We start from the raw sequence: 27,320 nt of genomic DNA on the forward strand, positions 1-27,320 counted from the left end.
AGGCGGATGTGAATTTACATCCATCATTCTGCAAATGGAGACTTCTTGATCTGTCACCACACAGGAGATCATGGAATTAAGATTTGAGTTTCCCAAAGCAGATCAACTGGCTGACAATTGGAGGCCTGTTCGCTTTATTCATCTATGGATGTCAGGAAGCGTCAGGTGAGGAGAATACACATAAAATCTAATGTATACCCCAGGGTGATTGATGCAATTCAACTAAATTGAACTTTGAATGATGTTTGCAAGTTTGGATAGGTAGTCTTATGGCACAGTGGTTAGCACTGCTGCCTCACAGCTCCAGGGACCCGGTTCAATTCCGGCCTCGGGTGACTGTGTGGAGTTTGCACTTTCTCTCCGTGTCTGCGTGGGTTTCCTCCGGGTGCTCCAGTTTACTCCCACAGTCCAAAGATGTGCAGGTTAGATGGATTGGCCAGGCTCAATTGGTCCTTAGTGTACAAATGGTTAGGTGGGGTTATTGGGATAGGATGGAGTCGTGGGCTTAAGTAGGGTGCTCTTTCCAAGGGCCGGTGCAGATTTGATGGGCCAAATGGCCTCCTTCTGCACTATAAATTGTATGTTTAATTATTTTGTAATAAATCATGTGAACGGTTTAGCGTATATACCAGTATTAACTGTGCTCTGTCTCAAGTAAACTATTGAAAATGGGTGTCAAATAATGACTACTGACCTGAAAATCAGTTCTGCTCCAAGTGACATATTAGTTAATGTTCCTCTCAAATACTGTTCTGCTAAATGTTATTAAAAACCCCGGGCTATTTAACTTACACAGGACTTTCATTTACTATATAAAGTATCACATGCAGAAACTTGAAGACTCTCAAGTTGTGCTAGAAAAAGGCAAGACAGCACAACAGACTAAGCTCTCTATCTGACAACCACAAAACAAAGGACAGAGTCTGTCATAGGTGAACAGATTAGATATTCAGCCTCTACCTTAGTCGAGGATTCTGTGCCAAACTCTGAACTCTTGCCCAGGTGTAGTTACTGCGTGGCAGCAGTTCAAGTAGCACTTTGAGAGGAAGTCGGACAGGTTTCTGATCTTCTTCATCGCTAATTCCTAAGAACAATAATAAGACCATAAGACATAGGAGCAGAATTAGGCCACTCGGCCCATCGAGTCTGCTCCGCTATTCAATCATGGCTGATATTTTTCTCATCCCCATTCTCCTGCCTTCTCCCCATAACCCCTGATCCCCTTATTGATCAAAAACCTATCTATCTCTGTTTTAAAGACACTCAGTGATTTGGCCTCCACAGCCTTCTGCGGCAAAGTGTTCCACAGATTCGCCACCCTCTGGCTGAAGAAATTCCTCCTCATCTCTGTTTCAAAGGATCGTCCCTTTAGTCTGAGATGGTGTCCTCTGCATCAAAAGATAGCTTGGGAGAAAATAGGAGGCAGAAAGGAAGAGACAACTTGTTGAATGTAAGGGAACCTTCATTGCCATTCACTCACAGGAAGAGAGCTGGATTCAGGTGGGTTGTGGGGAAGAGGACGAGATAACTAACAGCAAAACAAAAAGGAAAGGATGATACAAATTTAAGCACGTTAATTTGAAGAGGCAAAGGTAGTGATGGGAGTGAGGGGTTGGTGGGAAATAGAAGTGAGGTAGTAAAGAAATAGATGAAGTGGGTGAGGGGAAGCACAAGTGTTTGGAATAGGAAAGAGAGGGAAGTTGCTGAGGGGTACAGTTCCCTCACAACCCCACCTCAGCCTAGGACTGCAGCCTTCATAGTGTGTCATAACACCATCCCATTGTCGAAAGGGAAAGAAGAGAGCAGCAAAAGGAATGAGAATAATAGAAGAGGGGAGAGAAGAGAGAGGGATAGATGCTTAAGCAAAACGGAACAATGAGAACCAGCAAACATGAGACACAAAAATGAAAACAATTTTAATTTAAATCCTGGCTTCTGGATTTTAAGGTCGTAGATCAAACATTTTTATCAAAGTTTCTGGCATGTACAAAAATAGATCACCGTGTTCGACTGTTTCCAACCAAACCAGTGATAATTCTATTTCTATTGCAACACAAAGCATAATCATTCACGGATTAAGGACAAATCCCACTTATTTAAGCCCAAAAAACTGAGAGGTGGGCACAAGTCAAAGCCACACATCCTAGTGATGTTTAACCAGCAAAAACACCAAGCAACTTACCAGCACAGAGCACTGGCAGGCTTCCTGCTGCTTAGTTTGTTGTGACCACCCTACTGGGTATGGGCTCGCATGGTTGCTTCTGGCAAACAGGAAAGAATCCCTGCCCACTGAATACTCCTCTGAATTCCACAAACGAACCAGGCAGACTGGTCTGGTCAAGAAAAATCTTGAACTATAACCTTGCAACATACTAACTGGTATCCACTATCTGTTAATCTATGCAGGAACTGTAAAGATACGGTAGCACAGTGGTTAGCACTGTTGCTTCACAGCGCCAGGGACCCAGGTTCGATACCCGGCTCGGGTCACTGTCTATGTCGGAATCTGCACATTCTCCCCGTGTCTGCGTGGGTTTCCTCCCAGACATGGTTGTTAGGTGAATTGGACATTCCGAATTCTCCCTCAGTGTACCCGAACAGGCGTCGGAGTGTGGCGACTAGGGGCTTTTCACAGTAACTTCATTGGAGTGTTAATAAAGCATACGTGTGACACTAATAAAGATTGTTATTATAGTACTGTCAATGAATATCTTCCAATGCATTGTTTATTTTTGTCTATATTAACGGAGTTACTGGAGGTTCGTTAATGTAGACAAAAACAAAAAATCCTTTGCATTGGAAAGTATTCCTTGATAGTAATATTTCATGCTGTTACTTTACAGTTCCTGCATACATTAACAGAGATAGTAGAACTTTGCTAATTTATGAAGGAATTTTAGGCACAGTAATTACTATCAAGGAATACCTTCCAATGCAAAGAAATTATTTTTTGTCGACATGAGCAAAGCTCCAAGAAAAAAATGCTGTTTCATATTTGTAAGGAGGTACAGTAGAAATGTTGCCTTGATTAATAGATTTGAGAATGGTTACCTGGCAGAGCTGTCCTCAGGATATCAGTACAGACTGAGATGAGAAAGCAATAGGAGGAAGTTGCTACTCTATATTTACTATTTTATAATCAGTTGGAAATCCCCTTAAGATAAAAGCTGAAAATCTAGTCCGTGAATCTGAGAAAGAACACTTTCATATTCACTCATTTGATCTCTCCAGCTCTTCATCAGATTTGATAGGATCCCGAACGAGAATCCAACTATTTTCACTTTGTAAAACTGTGAGGAAATGTTACTGCCCCACAGGAGTGATCACACTGACCAATAGGTATCTTTTTTTTAAAAAAGAAATATTTTAATTCAAATTTTTACATATTTTCAACAACCCCCCCCCTTACAGAAAAAGAAAAACAAAGAACATATAAATAAACATCTTACAACTACATCACGAATTCCCCCAATATACAAACCCCCCATTAAGCAATAATAAACACAGTAGAAAACACAAAGTACACCACCCCACCCCCCCCTCCCCCTCTGGGTTGCTGCTGCTGCTGACCACCTCCTAACGCCCCGCTAGAAAGTCTAGGAATGGTTGCCACCGCATGAAGAACCCTTGCACAGACCCTCTCAAGGCAAATTTTACCCGCTCCAATTTAATGAATCCTGCCATGTCGCTGATCCAGGTTCCATGCTCGGAGGCCTCGCATCTTTCCACTGTAGCAGAATCCTCCACCGGGCTACCAGGGACGCAAAGGCCAGAATACCGCCTCTTTCGCCTCCTGCATTCCCGGCTCGTCCGATACCCCAAATAGTGCTAACCCCCAGCTCGGCTTAACCCGGGTGTTCACCACCTTAGACACCGTCCTCGCAATACCCCTCCAGAACCCGTCCAGCTCCGGGCATGCCCAGAACATGTGGGTGTGATTTGCTGGGCTCCCCGAGCACCTCCCACACCTGTCTTCCACCCCAAAGAACCTGCTCAGCCTCGCCCCTGTCATATGCGCTCTGTGAAGAACCTTAAATTGCATCAGGCTAAGCCTGGCGCAAGAGGAGGAAGAATTAACCCTACCCAGGGCGTCCGCCCAAGCACCCTCGTCTATCTCCTCCCCAAGCTCCTCCTCCCATTTACCCTTTAGCTCCTCCACCGAGGTCTCCTCCTTCCCCTGTATCTCCTGGTAGATCGCCGAGACCCTGCCCTCTCCAACCACCCCCCCCCCCCCCCCCCCCCCCAGCACCCTATCCTGGATCCTGAGTGCTGGATTCAGCGGGAAATCCCTCACCTGCCGTCTTACAAACACCTTACCTGCATGTACCTGAAGGCATTTCGGGGGGGGGGGGGGGGGGGGGGGGAGGGGGGCAAATTTTTCCACCAGCGCCCCAAGGCTCGCAAACGTCCCATCTAAAAACAAGTTCCCCCATCCTTCTAATTCCTGCCCTGTGCCAGCTCAGGAACCCTCCATCTATTCTCCCCGGGACGAACCGATGGTTCCCCCGGATCGGGGACCAAACCGAAGCCTCTACCTCACCCCTGTGGCGTCTCCACTGCCCCCAAATTTTCAACGTCGCCGCCACCACCGGACTCGTGAGGTACCTAGTCGGCGGGAGCGGCAGCGGTGCTGTCACCAGCGCTCCCAGACTCGTGCCCACACAGAACGCCATCTCCAGCCTCTTCCACACCGCCCCCTCCCCCTCCATTACCCACTTGCGTATCATCGCCACATTGGCAGCCCAGTAATACCCACACAGATTAGGTAACGCTAACCCTCCTCTGTCCCTACTCCGCTCCAGAAACACCCTTCTCGCCCTCGGGGTCTTTTTCGCCCACACGAATCCCATGATGCTCCTACTGACCCGCTTAAAAAAGGCCTTAGGTGATCAGGATGGGGAGGCACTGGAATATAAAAAGGAACCTTGGGAGCACCGTCATCTTCACCGACTGTACCCTACCCGCCAGGGAGAGTGGCAGCATATCCCACCTTTTAAACTCCTCCTCCATCTGCTCCACCAGCCTCGTCAAGTTGAGCTTGTGCAGGGCCCCCCAGCTCCTGGCCACCTGGATCCCTAGGTACCGAAAACTCCTTTCCGCCCTCTTCAGTGGAAGCTCGTCTGTCCCCCTTCCCTGGTCCCCTGGGTGTACCACGAATAGCTCACTCTTCCCCACGTTGAGCTTACACCCGGAAAAGTCCCCAAACTCCCTGAGGATCCGCATCACCTCTGGCATCCCCCCCCACTGGGTCCGCCACAAAGTAACAGATCATCAGCATACAACGATACCCGGTGTTCCTCCCCCCCCGGACCAGCCCCCTCCAGTTCCTGGACTCCCCTAGAGCCATAGCCAAAGGCTCAATTACCAATGCAAATAGCAAGGGGGATAGGGGGCACCCCTGTCTCGTCCCCCGGTACAGCCGAAAGTATTCCGACCTCCTCCGATTCGTGGCCACACTCGCCACCGGGGAGTAGCCTAACCCAACTAATGAACCCCTCCCCGAACCCAAACCTCCTCAACACTTCCCAAAATTACCCCCACTCCACCTTATCGAAGGCCTTCTCCGCGTCCATCGCCGCCACTATCGCCGCTTCCCCCCCACTGCAGGCATCATGATTACGTTGAGGAGGCTCCGCACATTGGTATTCAGCTGCCTTCCCTTAACAAAACCCGTCTGGTCCTCGTGAATCACCCCTGGGACACAGGCCTCAATTCTGGTAGCCAACACCTTCGCTAACAGCTTTGCGTCCACGTTGAGGAGAGAGATTGGCCTATACGACCCACAATGTAATGGGTCCTTGTCCCGCTTAAAGATCAGCGCCCTGGACATAGTCGGGGGTAGGCCCCCCCCCCTTCCTCGCCTCATTGAAAGTCCTCACTAATATAGGGCCCAGCAGGTCCATGAACTTCCGGCAAAATTCCACCGGGAACCCATCTGGCCCCGGTGCCTTCCCCGCCTGCATACTCCCCAGACCCTTAGTCAGCTCCTTCAGCCCCAAGTCCAGTCACCTGCTCCTCCTCCACCCTCGGGAACCTCATCCGATCCCAAAAATCGACGCATCCCCTCCCTCCTCCGTCGGGGGCACAGACCTATACAGCCCCCCATAAAAGTCTCTAAATACCCCATTTATTCCCACTGCACTCCGCACCGTGTTCCCCCCTTTATCCCTAACTCCCCCAATCTCCCTCGCTGCCTCCCGCTTCCGAAGCTGGTGTGCCAACATCCGGCTAGCCTTCTCCCCGTACTCATACACCGCCCCTTGCGCTTTCCTCCACTGCACCTCTGCCTTCTTGGTGGTCAACAGGCCGAACTCGGCCTGGAGGCTTCGTCGCTCCTGGAGTAGTCCCTCCTCGGGGACCTCTGCAAACCTCCTATCCATCCTTAAAATCTCCCCCACCATTCTCTCCCTCTCCTTCTTCTCCTTGTGGGCCCTAGTGGAGATTAGCTCTCCCCTAATCACCGCCGTCAGCGCCACCCAGACCACCCCCACCTGCACCTCCCCATTATCGTTAGCCTCTAGATAGCTTTCAATACACCCCTGGATCCGCCCGCTCACCTCCTCATCCGCCAGCAAGCCCACATCCAGGCGCCACAGCGGGCGCTGGTCCCTCTCCTCCCCTAGCTCCACCCAATGCAGGGCATGGTCTGAGATGGCTATGGCCGAATATTCCGTGTCCTCCACCCTCGGGATTAGTGCCCTGCTCATAACGAAGAAGTCTATCCGGGAGTAGGCTTTATGGACGTGGAAAAAAAAAAGAAAATTCCCTGGCCCCCGGCCTGACAAACCTCCATGGGTCCACTCCTCCCACCTGGTCCATAAACCCCCTCAGCACCTTGGCTGCCGCCAGCCTCTTACCAGTCCTTGACCTGGAGTGGTCCAATGCTGGTACCAGTACCGTGTTGAAGTCCCCCCCCCCCCACAATCAAGCTCCCTGCCTCCAGGTCCGGAATCTGGCCCAACATGCGCCGCATAAATCCGGCATCGTCCCAATTCTGGGCATATATTGTCTGGGCAACACGGTAGCATTGTGGATAGCACAATTGCTTCACAGCTCCAGGGTCCCAGGTTCGATTCCGGCTTGGGTCACTGTCTGTGCGGTGTTTGCACATCCTCCCCGTGTGTGCGTGGGTTTCCTCCCACAGTCCAAAGATGTGCAGGTTAGGTGGATTGGCCATGATAAACTGCCCTTAGTGTTCAAAATTGCCCTTAGTGTTGGGTGGGGTTACTGGGTTATGGGGATCGGGTGGAGGTGTTGCACTTGGGTAGGGTGCTCTTTCCAAGAGCCGGTGCAGTCTCGATGGGCCGAATGGCCTCCTTCTGCACTGTAAATTCTATGTTAATATACATTCACTAATTCCACCCGCACCCCCTGCAGCTTATCACTCACCATCACATACCTATCTCCATTGTCTGCCACGATGTTCAGCGCCTCAAACGACACCCGCTTCCCCACCAAAATCGCCACCCCTCGATTATTTGCATCCAATTCTGACTGGAAAACCTGTCCTACCCACCCCTTTCTCAGCCTAACCTGATCTGCCACCCTCAAATGCATCTCCTGGAGCATAACCACATCTGCCTTCAGTCCCTTCAGGTGCACGAACACACGGGCCCTCTTGACCAGCCCGTTTAGGCCTCTCACACTCCAAGTTATCAGCCGGATCAGGGGGCTTCACGCCGCTGCCCCCCCCCGGCCCTCCCCTGCCGATTAGCCATCCCCCTTTCTAGGCCAGCCACGTGCCCCCGCATCCCGCACTCTCCATTCCCCCCCAGCGGCAGACCCCCACCCCGACTCTCTCTCTCCGAGGTCCAGCTCCCCTTTGGCCAATGCAGCAACCCAGTTACCCGCCCTGCCCCGCCCCCCCCCCAGCTAGGTCCCCCCCTAGCTGCGTTGCTCCCCCATAGCACTCCCGTAAGTCAGCTGACTCCTGCTGACCCCGGCCACTCCATCGACCCCCCCAGTGTGGTAGTCTCTCCCTACCCCCCCTCCCCGCCCATCAGCGGGTGCTCCTCTCCAACACCACCCTCCCACCCTGGCCCCGCCCCCTTCCTTCCCTAGCGTGGGAAAAAGCCCGCGCTTTCCATCAAACCGGCCCCGCCCTCTCTGGCGCAGCTCCCTTTTGCGGCCTAATCCCAGCTCCCCCACCTCGGGCCTCCCATCTCCCCTCCCCCCAACGGAGCCCCGTTCTTCCAACCACCGACGCCCACACTCTCACAAAACCCCCACTTCGAACCATTTCACCCTACCCCACCCAGCACCCAAAGAAACAATACAGAACAGAACAGAACAGTAACCAGAGTAGTCCCCCGCGACCTCCCCTCACAACCGACCTTCAGTCCGTGTCCAACGTTTCGGCCTGAATAAAGGTCCACGCCTCCTCCGGCGTCTCAAAGTAATGGTGCCGGTCCTTAAACGTGACCCACAGTCGCACCGGCTGCAGCATCCCAAATTTCACCCCATTCCAATGCAGAACCGCCTTAGCGCGATTGTACCCGGCCCTCTTCTTGGCCACCTCCGCGCTCCAGTCCTGGTATATACGGACCTCTGCATTCTCCCACCTGCTGCTCCGCTCCTTTTTTGCCCATGTTAGGACACACTCCCTGTCCACCAAGCGGTGGAACCGCACCAATACCGCCTGCGGCAGCTCGTTAGACTTGGGCCTCCTCGCCAGGACTCGGTGGGCCCCATCCAGCTCCAGGGGCCTCGGGAAGGCACCCGCGCCCATCAACGTGTTCAGCATCGTGACCACATATGCTCCAACATCCGACCCCTCCATTCCCTCCGGGAGACCCAGAATCCACAGGGTCTTCCTCCTCGACCGATTCTCCATTTCCTCGAACTTCTCCTGCCATTTCTTATGCAGCGCCTCGTGCGCCTCCACCTTCACCACCAGGCCCAATATCTTGTCTTCATTCTCCGAGGCCTTCTGCCGCACCTCCCGGATCGCTGCCCCTTGGGCCTTCTGGGTCTTGACCAGCTTGTTGATCGAAGCCTTCATCGGCTTCAGCAGCTCTGCTTTCAATTCCGTGAAGCAGCGCTTGAAAAACTCCTGCTGCTCTCGCGACCACTGCGCCCACGCTGCCTGGTCTCCACTCGCCACCATCTTAGCTTTCCTGCATCACACTTTTCGTTGCACCAAAATTACTTTTTTCACCGCTCCACTCCTGGTCCAATCCATACAGTGCCGGGGAAATCATACTGTCACCTTCCCACTCTGGGAACCGTCGAACAAATGCCGCCGGGGCCCCTAAAAAGAGCCCAAAAGTCCGTTTCTGGCGGGAGCTGCCGAACGTGCGACTTAGCTCAGCATAGCCGCAACCGCAAGTCCGACCAATAGGTATCTTTTATGTGAACACAAACTTTAATTTAATCACAGAATTAACCACATTAGCAACAAAGAAATAACTTTACAGACAACATTTACAACAGTTAAGTACATGAAGAAACTTACTTCCTAAACCTGCCATTATATTCCAATAGAGAGTAGCAAAACTAAAGAGCTGGTCATTGACTTCAGGAAGCAAAGTACTGTACACACCCCTGTCTGCATTAACGTGGCTGAGGTGGAGATGGTTGACAGCTTCAAATTCCGAGGTGCACACATCACCAAAAATCTGTCCTGTTCCACCCACGTCGACGCTATGACCAAGAATGCACAATAGCACCTATACTCCCTCAGGAAACTAAGGATATTCGGCACGTCCACATCGACTCTTACCAACTTTTACAGATGCCCCATAGAAAGCATCCTATCTGGCTGCATCACAGCCTGGTATGGCAACTGCTCGGCCCAAGGCCGGAAGAAACTACAGAGTCGTGAACACCACCAGGTCCATCACACGAACCCGCCTCCCATCCATTGACATTGTCTACACCTCCCGCTGCCTTGGAAAAGCAGGCAACATAATCAAAGACCCCTCTCACCTGGCTTATTCATTCTTCCAACTTCTTCCATCAGGCAGGAGATACAAAAGTTTGAGAACACGCACCAAAAGATTCAAAAACAGCTTCTTCTCGCTGTTACCAGACTTCTAAGCAACCCTCTTATGCACTGATCTGATCTCTTCACACATCTTCGCTGAGTAGTACTACACTCCTGTATGCTTCATCTGATGCCTGTGTCTGTGTTTTTATGTTTGCCCTATGTATTTTCTTTTCATGTACAGAATGATCTGTCTGAGCTGTGCATAGAACATTACTTTTCACTGTACCTCCGTACACGTGACAATAAACAAATCCTACTGGCTCTTCAGACAGAGCTGGCTCCTCTCATTAACTACATAATCTATACCCAAACTACAAGGCTTTCTTTTGTTTCTTCTTACAAGATGTCCCTTGGCTTTTTTAGCCAAACACAATACCCCACATAAATTATCTACATCCTTCAAACCTAAACAATGTTCTGCTAGCTATCTGCAAACAAGTAAATGGTTCTCAAGATCTATTAGCAGAACATTTCATCTGCAAATCAATGATTATCTCACTCTTACAACACCTTAATAGCTTAATCATGGCTCTGGCAATCAAACTGTCTGTATGCATCTTAACCCAGGGTTTTACTTTTATTTATTTTACTAAAAACTATATATAACAATTTCTTCCATTAACCACAGATTTGATAACGTATTTGTCCCAAGGGAAGCCACTAGATGCAAAGACACACACCTTTCCTTTATCCTTCCTCTTACTCATTGGCGGTTGGTGATATCTTCTTAGAACATTTTCTTGTGAATTTAATTTCACTTTATAGAACTTACCCTCAGGATCGCAGATCTTTTTCAAAGCCCGGCACATCGGTGTCTTTATACGCAAATTGCGGCCTTTGTATCGCACCGTGGTGGCCCTGAAATCAGAAAAATAAATTTGAATTACTTTTAGTGGAGAAGACAAGACTATCCTACAACCTCAGAATTCACTTGACAAATTATGAAACAACTGGGCTCTACATGGAGTCCAGTAAATATCTGGTTACCCATCTGAAGTCACAATGGCAAATAACTTTCGCCACATGCTCCTGCCATTCCGAATTGGAAAAAATCTTGCATTAGCATGTTTTCAAAGCAGTCGGTTTAGTCAGATCGCAAAATGCTTGCACGGACCACAGCCCACCATTACAAAGAGAGGGAGATGATCTACACCCATCCAGCTAACACAACCTTACAATATCTCCATAAGTGCTTTTTGAATGAAGTGTGGTTTTGCCTCCTTTCCATAAGAACACTCCAGATATTAGTCATTCTGCACAAAGATGTGTTTTCTCACATCAGTCCTGAAGTTCTTTTTACAAATTTTTACCATGTCTCCCTGACCTGCAGTTGTGGTTGCGCTTTAAATTATATTTATGATTAACCTTTTCCAAGTCCACTTCGTGAGTAATGCACCTCTATAAAAGCATTTTCTCATACTTTTGCTTTCAAGGCACAGTTTGCAACCCTTCCTCATATCTCTGCCTTCAGATTTGAGCAATCCATCCTGTGGCCAAATTCTGCACTAATTCCAAGGTTTGGAAAGTTCCTTTTGTCTTGATTTGCAGTGGAAGCAGTACTCAAGGTGTGCCCAATCAAAGCAATAATAGTTTCACGGTGACAGTCTCAGACTTATTCTCTACTAATTTGATAATATTATATTGCTATGTTAATTGGTGCTCTGAAATCATTGGTCGGTGAAAAGGACCAGGAAATCTGAAATAAAAGTAAAAAATGCTAGGAATAAATAAGCAAGCATTTGTAAGGGCTTTGAGGCTATATCATAGTTCAATACCATGAACTACATGCCCGTTTCTTTCCAAACCATTTATTATTGCACCAAATTGTAATGAATAGCATTGGCCGTAGATCACTGGACTCAGAAGCCCCTCGAGCCTCGTTGGAGGCATAAATGGTGGATTGACTTCTTCATGGAGCGTAGGTTTCTTCTTCCTGGGGTGAAGGGGGCAGGATACTCACTGATTGTTATCTCAGATCATGCTCCGCACTTTGTGGATCTGATGTTGGAGCCGGGCCTCGCTCAGCGACCCATGTGGAGATTGGACATGGCGTTATTGGCAGACAAGGGATTTTGTGAGCATATATCCTCCGCATTGAGGAGTACATTGAGTTCAATAGGAATGGGGCGGTTTTGCCTTCCATGCTGTGGGGAGCACTAAAGGCGGTTGTTGAAGGTTGATGCTACGTTGTTGGCGAAGGTGTTGGCAATGTGTTTGGAGTCCTACCTTCCGGGGGTGATTGTGGAGGGGCAGCAGTGCCTCAGCCTGACTGAGTGGCCTGATGTAGCTCGAGAAGGTTAAGTATACCATCTGGGGGTCAGGGAAAGGGTTTTAATCAAGGTGGTCAGCTTTTCACCTCCTTTTTCAGAGAAGGTCACTGTCAATTGCTGGGGAGGGTTGTTATTTTTTTGTTGTATGGGGGAGTAGGTGCGAGTGTGTGCATTGTGCAATGGTATTTGTTATGTATTATTGTTTTGTTTTATCTTGTTATAATGAAAAACTCATCGAAACAAAAATATTTTTTTAAAATAATAAACATTGTCTGGATTTCTTTAATTTTCAGATGCTTCATCCAGCTCTACTGCTCCCCATCCAACCCGGCAGTTTGACCAACTTAATTTGTGTTCTGAAGCCTGGTTGCTGAGGCAGGTCGGGTGAAATGTTAAGTTTTTGAAAGTCTAGGTACGTTGTATCACAAGGCTTTCCCATTATATTGGAACGGTCACTTTTTCATAAAGTCACGGTGGTTAGTTAGGCAGGAAAGTCACTGACTCAGAAGGAAAATGAATGTACAGTGAACATGCGTAATAGCATTCAGCATTCTCCTTTTGGTGGGGGTGCTGTATACTCTGTTGTCATTAGAGACTGTGACATGCACTCACAAACATAAAAAGCCAGCAAAATAAGGCTCTAAATTCAAACCAATTCATGTCAAATTGCCAGAATGTCCTTAAAGTTTTGGAAAAAATGTTAATCTTCAGTCTGAGGACATATGATAATGGTCAGTTACACCAAATCATTGTCCGATGGTTTACAAAAAAAAATCATTAATCGGTGCCGGCTTTGCTGGCTGGCAAGAATTTATTGCACATCTCAAATTGTCCTTGGGAAGGCGCTGGTGAGCTGCCTTTTTGAGCCGCTGTAGTCCATGAGGTGTAGGTACACTCATAGTCCTGTTAGGGAGTTGCAGGATTTTGACCCAGCAACAGGGAAGGAACGGTGAAATATTTCCAAGTAGGATGGTGAGTGACTTGGGTGTGTGTGTGGGGGGGGGGGGGGGGGGGGGGGGGGGGGGGGGGAGTTTCCAGGTGATGGGGTGCCCATGTACCTGCTGCCTTGCCTTTCTAGATGGTAGCAGTTGTGGGCTAGGAGGATGCTGCCTAAGGAACCTTGGTGAGTCCCGGCAGTGCATATTGTAGATGGCACACACTGCTGCCACCGTGCAGTAGTGGTGGAGGGACTGAATGTTTGTGGATGGGGTGCCAATCAATTGGACTGCTTTGTTGTGGATGGTGCTGAGCTTCTTGAGTGTTGTTGGAGCTGCACTCATCCAGGCAAGTGGAGAGTATCCCTTACACTCCTGGCTTGTGCCTTGTAGGCTTTGGGGAGTCAGGAGGTTCGTTACTTGCTGCAGGATTTTGAGGCTCTGATCTGCTCTTGCAGCCACAGTATTTATATGGCTAGTCCCGCTCAGTTTCTGGCTAATGGTAACCCCCAGGATGTTCATAGTGAGGATTTCAGTGGTGGTAATGCCATTGAATTTCAAGGGGCGAAGGTTAGACGCCCTCTTGTTGGAGATGGTCATTGCCTGGCACTCGTATGACATGAATGTTGCTTGCTGCTTGCCCGCCCAAGCCTGGATATTGTCCAGTTCTTGCTGCATTTAAACATGGATTGTTTCAGTGTCTGAGGAGTTGCGAATGGTGAACATTGTGCAATCACCCACAACCCACAAACATTCCCACTTCTGACCTTATGGTGGAAGGAAGGTAATTGATGAAGTAGCTAAAAATGGTTCGGTCGAGAACACAATCCTGAGGAACTCATTCAGTGATGTCCTGGAACAGAGATGACTGACGTCCAACAATCACTACCTCTTCCTTCTGCTTGATATGACTCCAACCAGTGGCGTCCCCCCCACCCGCAAATTCCCATTGACTCCAGTTTTGCTTGGGCTCCTAGATGTCACACTCAAATGCGAAATTGATGTCAAGAGCAGTCACTCTCACCTCTGGAGTTCAGCTCTTTTGGCCGTGCTTGAACCACGGCTGTATTGAGGTCAGGAGCCGAGTGGCCCAGACAGAACCGAAACTGCACATTAGTTGGCAGGCTATTGTCAAGCAAGTGCCACTTGACAGCGCTGTTGATGATCCTTTCCATCACTTTACCAATGATCAAGAGTAGACTAATGGGGCGGTAATTGGCTGGGTTGGATTTGTCCTGCTTTTTCTGTGCAGGACATATCTGGGCAATTTTCCATATTGCCGGGTAGATGCCAGTGTTGTAGCTGTACTGGAACAACTGGGCTCGGGCCCGGCCTGTTCTGGAGCACAGATCTTCTGTACTATTGCCTGAATACCGTCTGAGCCGATAGCCTTTTCAGTATCCAGTGCCTTCAGCCATTTTTTGATATCGGAGTGAATCGGATTGGCTGAAGACTGGCATCGGTGATGCTGGGGAACTCAGGAGGAGGCAGAGGTGGATCATCCACTTGGCACTTCTGGTAGAAGACTGCAACCTTATCATTGAGGTTGGGGATATTTGTGGAGCCTCCTCGTCCTGTTAGTTGTTAATTGTTCACCACCATTCACAGCTGCATGTGGCAGGACTGCAGAGCTTAGATCTGATCCATTGGTTATAAAATTGCTTAACTCTATCACTCGCTGCTTATACTGTTTGGGGGGTAAGTAGTCCTGTGTTGTAGCTTCACCAGGTGGACACCTCATTTTTAGATGTGCCTGGTGCTCTTCCTGGCATGCTCTCTGGGCAGCACGGTAGCACAGTGGTTAGCACAGTTGTTTCGCAGCTCTAGGGTCCCAGGGTCGATTCCCGGTTTGGGTCACTGTCTGTGCGGAGTCTGCATGTTCTCCCCGTGGTCTGCGTGGGTTTTCTCCGGGTGCTCCGGTTCCCTCCCACAGTCCAAAGGTGTGCAGGTTAGGTGGATTGGCCATGCTAAATTACCCTTAGTGTCCAAAAGGTTTGGGTGGGGTTACTGGGATAGGGTGGAGGCATGGGCTTAAGTGGGGTGCTCTTTCCAGGGGCCGGTGCAGACACAATGGGCCGAACGGCCTCCTTCTGCGCTGTAAATTCTATGATTCATTGAAGCAGGGTTGATCCCCAGCTGGTGGTAATGGAAGAGCGAGGGATACGCTGGGTTATCAGGTTAAAGATTGTGGTGGAGTACAATTCTGCTGCTGCTGATGGCCCACAGCGCCTCATGGTCACGCAGTCTTGAGTTGTTAATAAAAAACGATCTGTTTGAAACCTCTCCCGTTTAGTATGGTGGTAGTGCCACGTGACACATTGACGGTACTATAAACTATGAAGTTCACTTACCCTGCTTGAATTAATTCATTGAGTTTAGCTGCATTTTTGTCATCCATGCCTAGGAAATAAATACATTATCACAGTATTAAATTAATAGGCAATCTCTATTTTTAGAATAAGTTAATTGCTGCTCCAGGCTATAGTCCTTCATCAGAATGCCTCTTTACTGTAAAAACTCACCTGAATAGTTTCACTAAATCTTTATCAGAACAGCAATATAGGTGTTGAGTAACACGTGAAGAATTTTTTTGAATACTTTAAAAATAAATTTAGTGTACCCAATTATTTTTTTTCCAATTAAGGGGCAATTTAGCGACGCCAATCCACCTAGCCTGCACATCTTTGGGTTGTGGGGGCGAAGCCCACGCAAACACGGGGAGAATGTGCAAACTCCACACGGACAGTGACCCAGAGCCGGGATTGAACCTGGGACTTCGGCGCCTGAGGCATCAGGTCTAACCCACAGCGTCAGGAACTCCCTATTTAACATTACTGTTGGGGTACCTTCATCACATGAACTTCAATGGTTCAAGAAGACGACCCACCAGCACTTTCTCAAATGCAACCAGGGATTGGCCACAAATGTTGACCTTACCACCTACCCTGCACATCTTTGGGTCGTAGGGGTGAAACCCACGCAAACACGGGGAGTATGCCCACATAGGTAGTGACCTGGGGCCGGGATCGAGCCTGGGTCCTCAGAGCCATGAGCCAGCAGTGCTAACCACTGCGCCGCCCAAATTTTTTCAAAACTTAAAACAGAACAACCATGCGTTTTGATACACATCGGTCCATAACACAATCTTGTTCAGGTACAGTACAGCTAATTCATGGAATCAAATTCAACAGAAGGTAAAACCTGTCAAGGTCATGTACTTCAAATTAATCAAGCAGCTCACCAGAAAGCTATGGGTATTTTGCTGCCATTACTCCATCCCATTGATATTAATGGGAGGAGTATCATGAGCAATGTCCTCACAATGTTTCATTAAGCCAGCTGGCTCCAAGGGGCTCCAAAATTGCAGCACAAAAAAGGGTCACTTGGGCCAACAAATCTGCATTGATGATTTTCTCTGTGAGCCACCTAATCTAGAAAAAAAGTTGTACTTTTAAAAAGTTTATCTTACCCAAGTGTTTCACATTCTCTGTTTATTTTCAAAAAGGGATCCCATTCCTTATGTAGATAAACCTATTGGCAAGTAACATGTACCAAAATCTCAAACAGTAAATGAAATGCATGACTAGTTAGTACAAGTAGGACACAGGAAGACATTCCCAGTTTGTTGAATGGTCTCACTGTATCCTTTACATCCATCCAAATAGGCAGATGAAGCCTCAGTTTAGCATCTCCATAAAAAGATGACACTTGACAATAGTAGCCCTGAATAAAAAAATTTCAAGTATCCACCATGTGACGCAACATATGGAATGAACATCAATTGGTAGCCCAATGCACACAATGCATTTATTCATGGGTGAAGCTAGCTATTTAAAACCTGCACCAGGAAGTGTTATTCAAAGGCCAAATTGACGTATATATATGGGGTAATTTACATGTCAGGTAAATTGGAATTCAGAAACTATACAAAGAAAAGCACAACTATTTTCAGGGCCAAAACAGCGGCTTTAAATGGGGACGAGATCCTTTTTGAAATGTGATGGGATTCATTGAAGCTAATATAATGGCAATTACCAATTATTAAGAAACAAAATACTTTACAACTATCAATAGTGTCGAAAAAGTAGTAACAGGAAACCAAAGGACAAGTTTGGGCAGCACATGTGGATAGCACTGTGGCTGCACAACGCCAGGGTCCCAGGTTCGATTCCCCGCTGGGTCACTGTCTGTGTGGAGTCTGCACGTTCGCCCCGTGTCTGCGTGGGTTTCCTCCGAGTGCTCCGGTTTCCTCCCACAGTCCAAAGACATGTAGGTTAGGTGGATTGGCCATGATAAATTGCCCTTTGTATCCAAAAAGGTTAGGAGGGGTTATTTGGCTACGAGGGTAGGGTGGAAATGAGGGCTTAAGTGGGTCGGTGCAGACTCGATGGGCCGAATGGCCTCCTTCTGCACTGTATGTTCTAAATTCTAGTTCCATTGGCAACAAGCTTCCTTCTTATTAAATCCCATCAAAATACTCACATCCACCAATCTTTTTGCGTAGTTCTCCATAACATATTAGCCCATAGAGTTCCTGGGATGATTTCTTCAATCCTCGCGAGAACACTGCAACAAAAATATAGTTCATTATTTTTTTAAGGATTTAAAAAAAAAAATGGATGTCAGGTTTCTTTGGAAATCTGAAATAAAAACAAAATGCCGGAAATACTCAGCAAGTCTGTTGGAACCTGTGGATTGAGAAACAATGAAAGTTTCAAGACAGGGGGATCATGTGAAGCGAGCGTGGGAGCAGCTGACTCGGCTCTCAATCCATTATCTTATTACAGTGCACATTTTATACTGGTCTTCTTTTTTTGATGTATGTCTTCCACTATGTTCCAGGTTGATCCCGATTGGAGTATTGCGAAGAGCAGCTGAATTAAATCCTCGTTTGACAGTGGTGGTCGGAGGGGGCTGGGGTGGGGCCCAGCTTGCAGTGGCATCCAGTAAGTGGGCCTTTGCCCCGGCGGTGCTGCGTGCATCGGGATGATGGCCGCCATTGAGAACGTTGTTCTATATTGGAAGCTTGGCTCCATGGTGCAGATCTTTGGAGCTCACTTTGAGGAACTGCGAGGTATCTTCGGGAGAATGGTGGAGACGCAGGAGAGAATCCTTGTATTTGATGGTTGATTTGTTGAGATCCTGCTGCATGGCATGTCTATCCTGACAGTTTGGAACGTAGCGGCCGGACAAGGGGTGTCCATGAACCGGTCCCTGGCGAGAGATGAGAGGCGAGTTCCCGATTAAGTTTGAAAATTGACTGCCATGCTTTAGTAATCTTGATCTGGAGGCTGGCGTATCAGGTTCGACGCAGCACAGCGCAACCAGTCTTGGAGGCCTGGGGGCGGTTGGGGCCGCCCGACCATTAGCCTTATATTACCCTGTTTTCGATTCTTGTCATGAAGAGTTGGGAGGTAGCCGATCATGTCGAGTCATCCCCCCACCCCAGCCTGAACCTAGGTTGTGGATCGCGTGTGCGTCGGCATGGTGGGAGTGAAGGTGCTTCATTCGTTGGTATCCTCGAGAGATCCTGAGGAGTGTTCGACGATCCTGACACGGCTTTGTCATTTCAGGAACATAGATGGTGTTATTATCCTTCTTGTTTTTCTTGGGAGGTGTTGACAACACTGATCATAATCCGAACATGTTGCTGCTGGACCTCTCTGTATGGAATGATGTTGGTTGTGTACTGGGCCCGAGACTGGACGTATGTCGAGTTGTGCGATATATATGTAACACCCTTTTAGAACTGGGGTTCTCGCCTATTTTTGTTGTTGTTTCCTCTTTTTTTAACGATGGGAATAAAGAATCATAATTGGTTCCTGCATGGGCACCGATGGGTCTGATATCCGAGGAGTGGCGGTCTGTCATCGGTGTCTCTGGCGTTGCTGGAGTAGAGGGTGATATATATATATTGGTCCGTGCCTGAACACGGGTGCAAAAGATTTACCCTGAACTCTTCTGGCAATTGCGAGCAATCGCTGCATGGGAAGGTTGGCACCATTTTGCTACATTTTCATGGCCTTATCCTGTTTCTCCCTTGTTCTCTGCTTAGGCTTATAGAGACATCAAGTTATGGCTAATGATTGTATCAAGTTGGTTATACTGCTGTTCTCCAGCCCCTTTCTGTAATCGTGTATGCTGAGCCTTTTTGTTGCTTGCTGTGCTTATCATTCTTGTGGTCTTGTTGCATAGTTTGTCAAAATGTAAAACCTTAATAAAAATAGTTTCAGGATAATGGCACATCATCTGAGTTATCCAGTTCTGGTGCAAGGTCATTGACCTGAAACCATTAACTCTTTTTCTCTGTTCACATATACTGTCAGACCTGCTGAGTACTTCTAGCACTTTGTTTTTATTTCAACCAAAAGCTTAGTTGGTAAAAAGTCGCTCAATGAGCAATATGGCTTAGAAGATCCCAGGTTTGATTACAAACCTGTGCTAGAATTTTGATCCCAACCAGTTTATCAGCAAGGTCAACCTCTTCGCTCCTATTCCTGGAAGAAGAAAATCAACCGAGATTTGCCTTCTTAGTCACTACCCCCTGACCTCCGCTAGAAGTTACATTGGTGAGAAGAATGGATCAGATTTAATCCCTTCCGAGATTGTAGCCCATTACCACTATGTCCAGGCTTGCACAGAAAGACTGTCAAGGTGGCGTATTTGAGTACAACAAACACCCAGTGAGATGGCAGAAACAGAAGAATAAAGACACGCTGATGAAGTCAGCCAGTCATGTCTATTCAATCTACATGTTTAGAAATAAACAGTTACAGCATTTGTTGTATCCTAGTGAACCTAGAAGGATGTGGGCGAGAACAAAGGACACAATGCATTTCTTTATTTGTACATAGGGCGTGGGTGTCACTGGCAAGGCCAGCATTTACTGCCCATGTCTAACTGCCCTTGAACTGAGTGGCTTGCTCGGCCACTTCAGGAGAGTTAAGAGTCAACCACATTGTTGTGGATCTGGAGTCACGTGTAGACCAGACCAGGTAAGCACGGCAGATTTCCTTCCCTAAAAGGACATAATAATAACAATAATCTTTATTAGTGTCACAAGTAGGCTTACATTAATGCTGCAATGAAGTTACTGTGAAAATCCCACAAATACAGTAATACCCGATTCTTCGGGATGAGAGAATAAGAAATTTACCACTCTTCATAAACATCATTGCATAACCACTGTGGTATTCCTTAGTAAATGGATAGATTTTTTGCCACATGTACAGCAAACAAAGCTGAAACAGGACAAGTGTCCAAATGGACATCAGGTGTTTGAAAAAAAATAAATAACAGGAAACAGCAGAGCAAGGATGCAATAATTCTCCTGGAATTGTGTACTCACCATTATTGAAATCGATGTATTTGGAGATCTTGTGCCAAGTACGGTAGTAGAAGTGCCGAACCTGCTCCTTGTTTTTCACCATACTTGCTGGCTTCCCTTTCTTCTTGTACTTTAGAGCTATGTTATTCTGTATTGCTTCAAAATCCTTTCCATGCTGTAAAATAAATAAAAAGTATATTAATACCACTGATCAGATAAACAGAAATATTTGAGTGAAGCAAAATGAGCTTTCTTTAGGATTGAGTTTGCACAAGCACCCAGAAATCGATGGTCTCCGAGGAACAAAGTGCCTGTGGGAGATCAATCAGATGGCTTCCACTTTGTAAACACATTGAGATGAAGTGCCAGCTCATTCAAGATGCAATATGAAACCAGCAGTGAGATGGCATGATGACCATCTTGGAGGACAGAGGGAGATGGGACAAGTCTGCTTGTGAATGATGCCTCTGAGGTAGCGTAAGATTAAGCAATAGTGAAGGCCAAGTATGAAACCTTGCGGGATGTCGGAGCTGACTGCATAGTGACAAGAACGAAAAGCAGAAACTGTCCTTCCTTGTATGAAGCCATTTTAAAGGGAACCACAAAACAAAAGCAGTGGAGGTAGACCGATCAACAAAATGTTAGGATGGAAAATATTAACAGAAATGGTAATGGCCCAGAAAAGTTATTTCAGTGATTAGATGGAAATGGATAAACTTGGAAAACACTGATATATGCTCCAGTTAAATGTTAACTGCCTATGCATACAACTCATTTACTCTGGTGGGTAGGATACGGAAAGAACATTAGAACAACATTCAAATAAGAGAATTATACAATCTTGAAAATTAATTTATCCTAATGTATCTCTTGCACATTTAGCCATTCTTAAAAAACAATTACAAAATAACTTAGTCCCTTATAAACACATACAATACTCTGAATGAACAACTGTGATCATTAGCAAGTATTACTACATCCATAGCCATCAAATTTCCCCAGGGCAAATTCAAATAAAGCATAGTCCTACATAAAGCAATCATTTAAAAGCTGCTCCATATCAATAGGTTCCAAGGTTAATAATCTGGAATCAGCATTCCTGTAAAACTACAATTTGCAATACAGGCACAACTTTCTGACATTTCAAACGGGCGGGCGGTAATTTAACTGTTAATCAGACCATAAATCATATGCATTAGAGAATCATACATTGTCGCTTAGCACTAATGTAACAGACATCAAATTAACATATCGATCATTAGACATAGGCGAAGGCGGCCATTCGGCTCAACAAGTGTGCTCCCCATTCAATTACATCATGACTAATAATCCTCAACTTCACTTTCCCACTTTGCCCCATAACCTGCGATTCCCTCTGTATGTCAGCCTTGAACATACTTAACGACCCAGTTTCTACATCTCTCTGCGGTAAATAATTCCACAGATTCACTACCCTCAGAGAAGAAATTCTTCATCTCGGTCTTAAATAGGCGACTCCTTCCTCGAAGATTAAGTCCTCTGGTCCTAGACTTCCCACAAGGAGAAACAACCTCTCAGCATCCATCGTTCCAATCTATTGCAATTTTAACTCTGGAAATTTGTACCTCATACAGCCCTTCGAAAAATGAGTTCTTGTCCTCTGCACTCCAGGACTCCCATTGTCTGCGAACTTTCTTCTTGTTTCCTTCCTCCTTTTCTCCAGAGATGGAAGATAAACTCTTCGCTGTGGTTTTGCTGTTTCCACCAGTGCCGCCAGCAGCAATGCCAGATGCATAACCAGAGGCAGCAGCTCCCCCCTCAGGACCTGCAGAAAACGTAAAAATAGTTAATAAGTCAAAGCCCTTTCAGAAACAAGTGCAATCTGGGCCACCTAGTCAATATTTCCCCCACTGCACGGATTTCAAACAATAAAGATTATAGAGTGCAACTAATATTTGCACCTTTGTGACCTAATAAATATCTCCATTGAAAACAACCCTAGCCAACTGAAAAATATAGACATTTTTAACAATTCAATGAGTGTCCACACAGTTAGCTCCAGTCCAGCTATAAGCAAGTCTGATATAGATAGTTGGGCTTCATAAATGATTGAGTCAAAGACCAGGAAAGCACCAGATTTGGTCCCTAGGCAATGGTGTTAGTTGATCTGTCAGAGAGGTGCTGCAAACATGTTGTAGTATTTCCCCCAGAGTTAATGCACAGAGATTCACGTAGTGAACTGATTTACACAATTCAATTCGTATTCTGACTTCCAAGTTTGCAATTCCTTTACGTTACAATACTGCAAAAATAACTTTGCAGGCAAGGGAGGTGAAAAGAGGTTTAAAAATGACGAAATAAGCTATCAAGAATGAAGCAGCCGAGGAAAGGAATAAAATAATGACCTACACCATACATTCCACAGAATAGTTTGCACCAACATTTTGCCGAATCGTGGCCGTGTTAGAACAAACCAAATGTTTAAACTAAAACCATTTTTTTTTCATTGGCACAATGCAGAAAAACCGTGCACTTGAAACATTTCCTTAGCGACTACGTCAAAAATCACGAGACCCAAATTAACCAATAACCTCTAACAAATTCTATACAGATAATAACAAATTCTATACAGATAATAAAAATTGTGTCACTCAAGACTGCTCAAAAGATCTTGGTACATTCCAAAATGACATGTCACAGCATACCGCTGCCCCTTGTAGGCACTGCTGACAGATCCGTGTTGCAGGATGCCACACTTGTCTTGTGCCACCCTCACGTACCCTCAGACACACCCGAAACTGCTGTGATATTCGTCACCCAAACATGCAGAGGTCCACCGCTCCTTTCTGCTGCCCAACACTTTGCCCTCTGGAAGGGGCCTCTGTAGCTTTTCAGCACTGATCAAATTTCCTGGCTGTTACTTTTTAGAGTTCCTTTTGGCTCTTGCACACTTGGACTCAAGAGTTAACTCGGTTTCTATCCCCACAGATGCTGTCAGACTTGCTGAGTTTTTCCTGCACTCTCATTTGGTTTCAGAGACTCAATATTTTGCTTTTAAATTTTGTACATACACCGTTACCATTTCCAGTGCTTATTTCTGTTTCTTTTCCCAATTTCTAAAAGGTTGTTTACTAGCACAAATTTAAAAACTAACATTTGATCCCATGTGTCAGGAAAAGAATGAATTGTGGTTACAGCAAGGTTTTCCAAATTGCAGCTCATTGACAAATGAAACTCTGGTGATCCTGGCCACAAAGGCCAAGCAACTTAGTTGCTCACGCTTCCAAATCTATCCTGCTTGAATTTTGCAGTCTTGGAAGTTTAGAAGGGACCGGTCTTGAATTAACTGAATGAAATGAAAAATGAAATGAAAATGAAATGAAATGAAAATCGCTTGTCACGAGTAGACTTCAATGAAGTTACTGTGAAAAGCCCCTAGTCGCCACATTCCGGCGCCTGTTCGGGGAGGCTGGTACGGGAATTGAACCGTGCTGCTGGCCTGCCTTGGTCTGCTTTAAAAGCCAGCGATTTAGCCCAGTGTGCTAAACCAGCCCCTCTTCAGCTATGTCTCAGTGCTGCATAAAAACCTGATCAGCCCACTAGGTTTGTAACTGTCTGCAGCCTGACATACAAAGGTGGAAATTCCAGGGCCATTAAAATTCTTCATGTGGCTCACAAAATACCCCGTGTAACTAAATGGCCACAATGACAATAAACTTGGGCATTCAATGCTTTACACCATCTGTAGAACATTCCTTGGTGTCCAGCGAAGCCAATACAAAATTGTATTAAGTACCACAGGCACAATCTCCACCAGTTGTTTCAGCTTGCTGGACTAAATGGGGTACACAGTGGATTAGGAAAGTAAAGACAGATCAAAATCTTACAATGTAGATCTCAAACTGCTATATCAAGACAAGTTAAATAATGAAGTAGAAGCACTGGCAGCATTAAATGACAACATAATTCAAACAATTGCACTGTAAATTCTATGAAAAAGAAAATTCTATGAAATTAAAAAAGGAATAGGGAAAAAAAAAAAATTGAAACATGCAGATCGGTTTATTCTGTGAAGAGAGAAGCAGAATCACACTTCAGGGGCGAAATTCTCCTACCCGCCCCGCCACATTTCTGCCCCGACCGGCCGGCGGGAGTCTCCGTAACACCGGCCGGTCAATGGGGTTTCCCATTGTGGGGCAGCCCCACGCCGGCGGGAAACCCCCAGGCACCGGCAAAACGGAGACTCCCGCCGGCGGAGAATGACGCCCCTGGTTGATAACCTTTCATGGACTGGAAATGTCAACTCCCGTTTTTCTCTCTCCACAGATGCCGCCTGGCCTGTTGCATGCTTCCAGCACTTCCTAGTTTTATTTCAGATTTCCAGCATTTGCAGAATCTTACATCGGTCATAATAAAAATGGTCCTGCTGTAGCTGACAGACAATGGCGTTAATGAGTCAGTTTGCAAAACAGTATAAAGAAAGGATCTCAATTCCATAAAGACAGTACAGTGAATCTGAGACGGCCTGTCTGTCCTTGCTCTGTTCAGATCACAAGAAGGTTGTTGTTGATTGTAAATTCTGATCACCAGGACTGTTTCCAGTGCTGCTGATTAATCTAAAAGGTATACATGAGAAACAAAGGCGCCTGTATCTGTAATGAGTAAAAGGTTATTTCTACTTTCTCTCAAATCATTACTGATGGGCATTCAAGTTTGGATATTTTCCCAAACAGGATAACAGTTTAGCCCAGTGGCTACTGAAAGGGAGGGATATTGCAGAGGCAGCTTGGTTTCGATTGTAGACAGGGTAGAGGGGTTTAGGAAAATGGGTTTGCAATAGAGAAAATAAGCTGAGGGTTATGTTTGCATTCCAGGATGAGCAAATGAGAGCAGAACCCAACAGTGCTTTGTCTGGTCCTGCCAGATCTGCTTTCAGATGGTTGCAACCAGTTGTTCATCATATCCTTGAGTCTGTATTCCTTGGACTTTTCTAATTTCTTATATGCTTTACACTAAATGGTACTGATATATATATATTAGCCTTATAATAGAAACCCAGTAATGAACAACACTGCAGAAACATCATATATTGAACATATCCTTTTAGCTTTTTCCAAATATGTCAAAAATATACATCAGGGATTTACTTTATTCATTCACAGATTAGGGGCCTCGCTGGCTTGGCCAGTATCTATTGTCCATCCCTAATTTCTCTCCTGAAGTTGGTGGTGACCAACCATCTTGTATGCCTGCACACGTAGTGGTTTGGTTCAACTGAGTGGCTTGCTCGGCCAGCTCAGAGGACTGCCGAAAGTCAGCCATATTCCGATGGTCTAGAGTTACATAAAGACTAGGCCAGGTAAGGATATCTAAATGACAATCCAGCAGTTTCATATTCTCCAATCCTGATGTTAGCTTTTTACTCCGGACTGTATTTAATTAACTGAATCCAAATTAACTATGTCGGAGCTTGAAATCATGTCTCCACATTATTAGTCCAGGCCTCTGGCTAACCAATCTAGTAACAGAATCAATATGCTACCATATCTGCATTGTATGTATTGCTGTAATGGTTTATTGTTCAAATATAAAATGCAAGTGCTATTTTGCAATAAGCAGTATTATGATACTTTCAGACCAAAAGGTTAATGTCATACAAGGGACCAACAAAAAACAATTACAACTGCAGCAGGAAAACAGCTTTTATCAAGACCCAAGCAAGCCTTCTTGCCTAGACTAAGTAACAGCAAAAATGTGTAATTAACCTGTGAACGCAGTGACATTTTAGTCAGCTACATGTTTGAACAGAAAATTATGGTGGCAAACAATAACAACAACTTGCACTTAATGCACTTAACCTATCATGGATAAAACAGTGTAAGGCATTTCACTGAAGTGCCAGTGATTATCACACTGTTCTTTCATCTTGAGGACACGGCCTAAGTAGAGATGCAAAAGCTTTCCTTCGACATATACGGTTAAGGACCCAAGTGAAATGATTTTGGGTGGTCTCAACCCAAATCCTAGAGCACCTGGTTACTCTTCTCAACCTTGTCCCTCGTCTGAGGTGTGGTGATCCTCGGGTTAAATCACCACCAGTCAGCGGCTCTCCCTCTCAAAGGGGAAAGCAGCCTATGGTCATCTGGGAATATGATGACATGTTACCTTACCTGGAGCCATAGTACACAGACATTAAATTGGGAGTCTCATTAAGGGAAGCCATAAGAATGGCAGTGGGAAGAGGTGGAAACATTCAAATATGCAAAGCACTCAATTGAGATTAAAGTAGATTATTGTAGCAGATTAGAAAAGCCTTACTCTGTTTCAACCCTTGTAACATTTTAGCCAAGGGTGTTTGATGCTAATATGGATAGGAAAATGCAAATGTTATCCAGTACTATCACTCATTTCTATCAGCAAAAATGTTCAGACTGAAATCAACAATAATAAAAGTATAAAACTTCAGAGTTTCTGCTGATGGATCATATTTAAGGCTGAGCCTTTCCCAGCTCCCTAATTACTCTCAGATTAAAGACTGCGTGCAATATACAAAAACTGAAACAGTAGTGTAGACTAGAAAGTGAAACATAAAATTGAGAGAGATTAGTATAAAAAGAGTAAGAAAGAAAACAGTCCATTTCAAATGGAATGCACATCCAACCTGCATCGGCAGGTTTTCATTCTAATGTGTAAATTCTTGGAACATGCTAAGCAACATGGATGTTTAGACATGGTGAACACAGAGTGCACCCATGTGTTTGTGCCCACATACAGTCTACAAACCATGTGCTCCTGCCAAAAATCATCTTATGAATTACACA

At 46.1% G+C, this 27,320-nt stretch overlaps 1 protein-coding gene across 2 annotated transcripts in view; it reads right to left on the bottom strand.

The window, feature by feature from the left end:
- The window catches only part of cramp1 (cramped chromatin regulator homolog 1), a 66,805-nt gene that overhangs the window by 29,339 nt on the left and 10,146 nt on the right, over window positions 1-27,320 (bottom strand). For both annotated transcript variants that reach the window (XM_072481741.1, XM_072481742.1), the window contains exons 3-8: window positions 22,125-22,324; window positions 20,542-20,695; window positions 17,676-17,759; window positions 15,545-15,593; window positions 10,761-10,846; window positions 961-1,084 (exon numbers count right to left, since the gene is read on the bottom strand). In XM_072481741.1, the coding sequence (XP_072337842.1) occupies window positions 961-1,084; window positions 10,761-10,846; window positions 15,545-15,593; window positions 17,676-17,759; window positions 20,542-20,695; window positions 22,125-22,324 (697 nt within the window). The remainder of the gene's footprint in view (window positions 1-960; window positions 1,085-10,760; window positions 10,847-15,544; window positions 15,594-17,675; window positions 17,760-20,541; window positions 20,696-22,124; window positions 22,325-27,320) is intronic.

This window comes from Scyliorhinus torazame, chromosome 17 (assembly GCF_047496885.1).
Source record: "Scyliorhinus torazame isolate Kashiwa2021f chromosome 17, sScyTor2.1, whole genome shotgun sequence".
NCBI classification, from domain to species: Eukaryota; Metazoa; Chordata; class Chondrichthyes; order Carcharhiniformes; family Scyliorhinidae; genus Scyliorhinus; species Scyliorhinus torazame.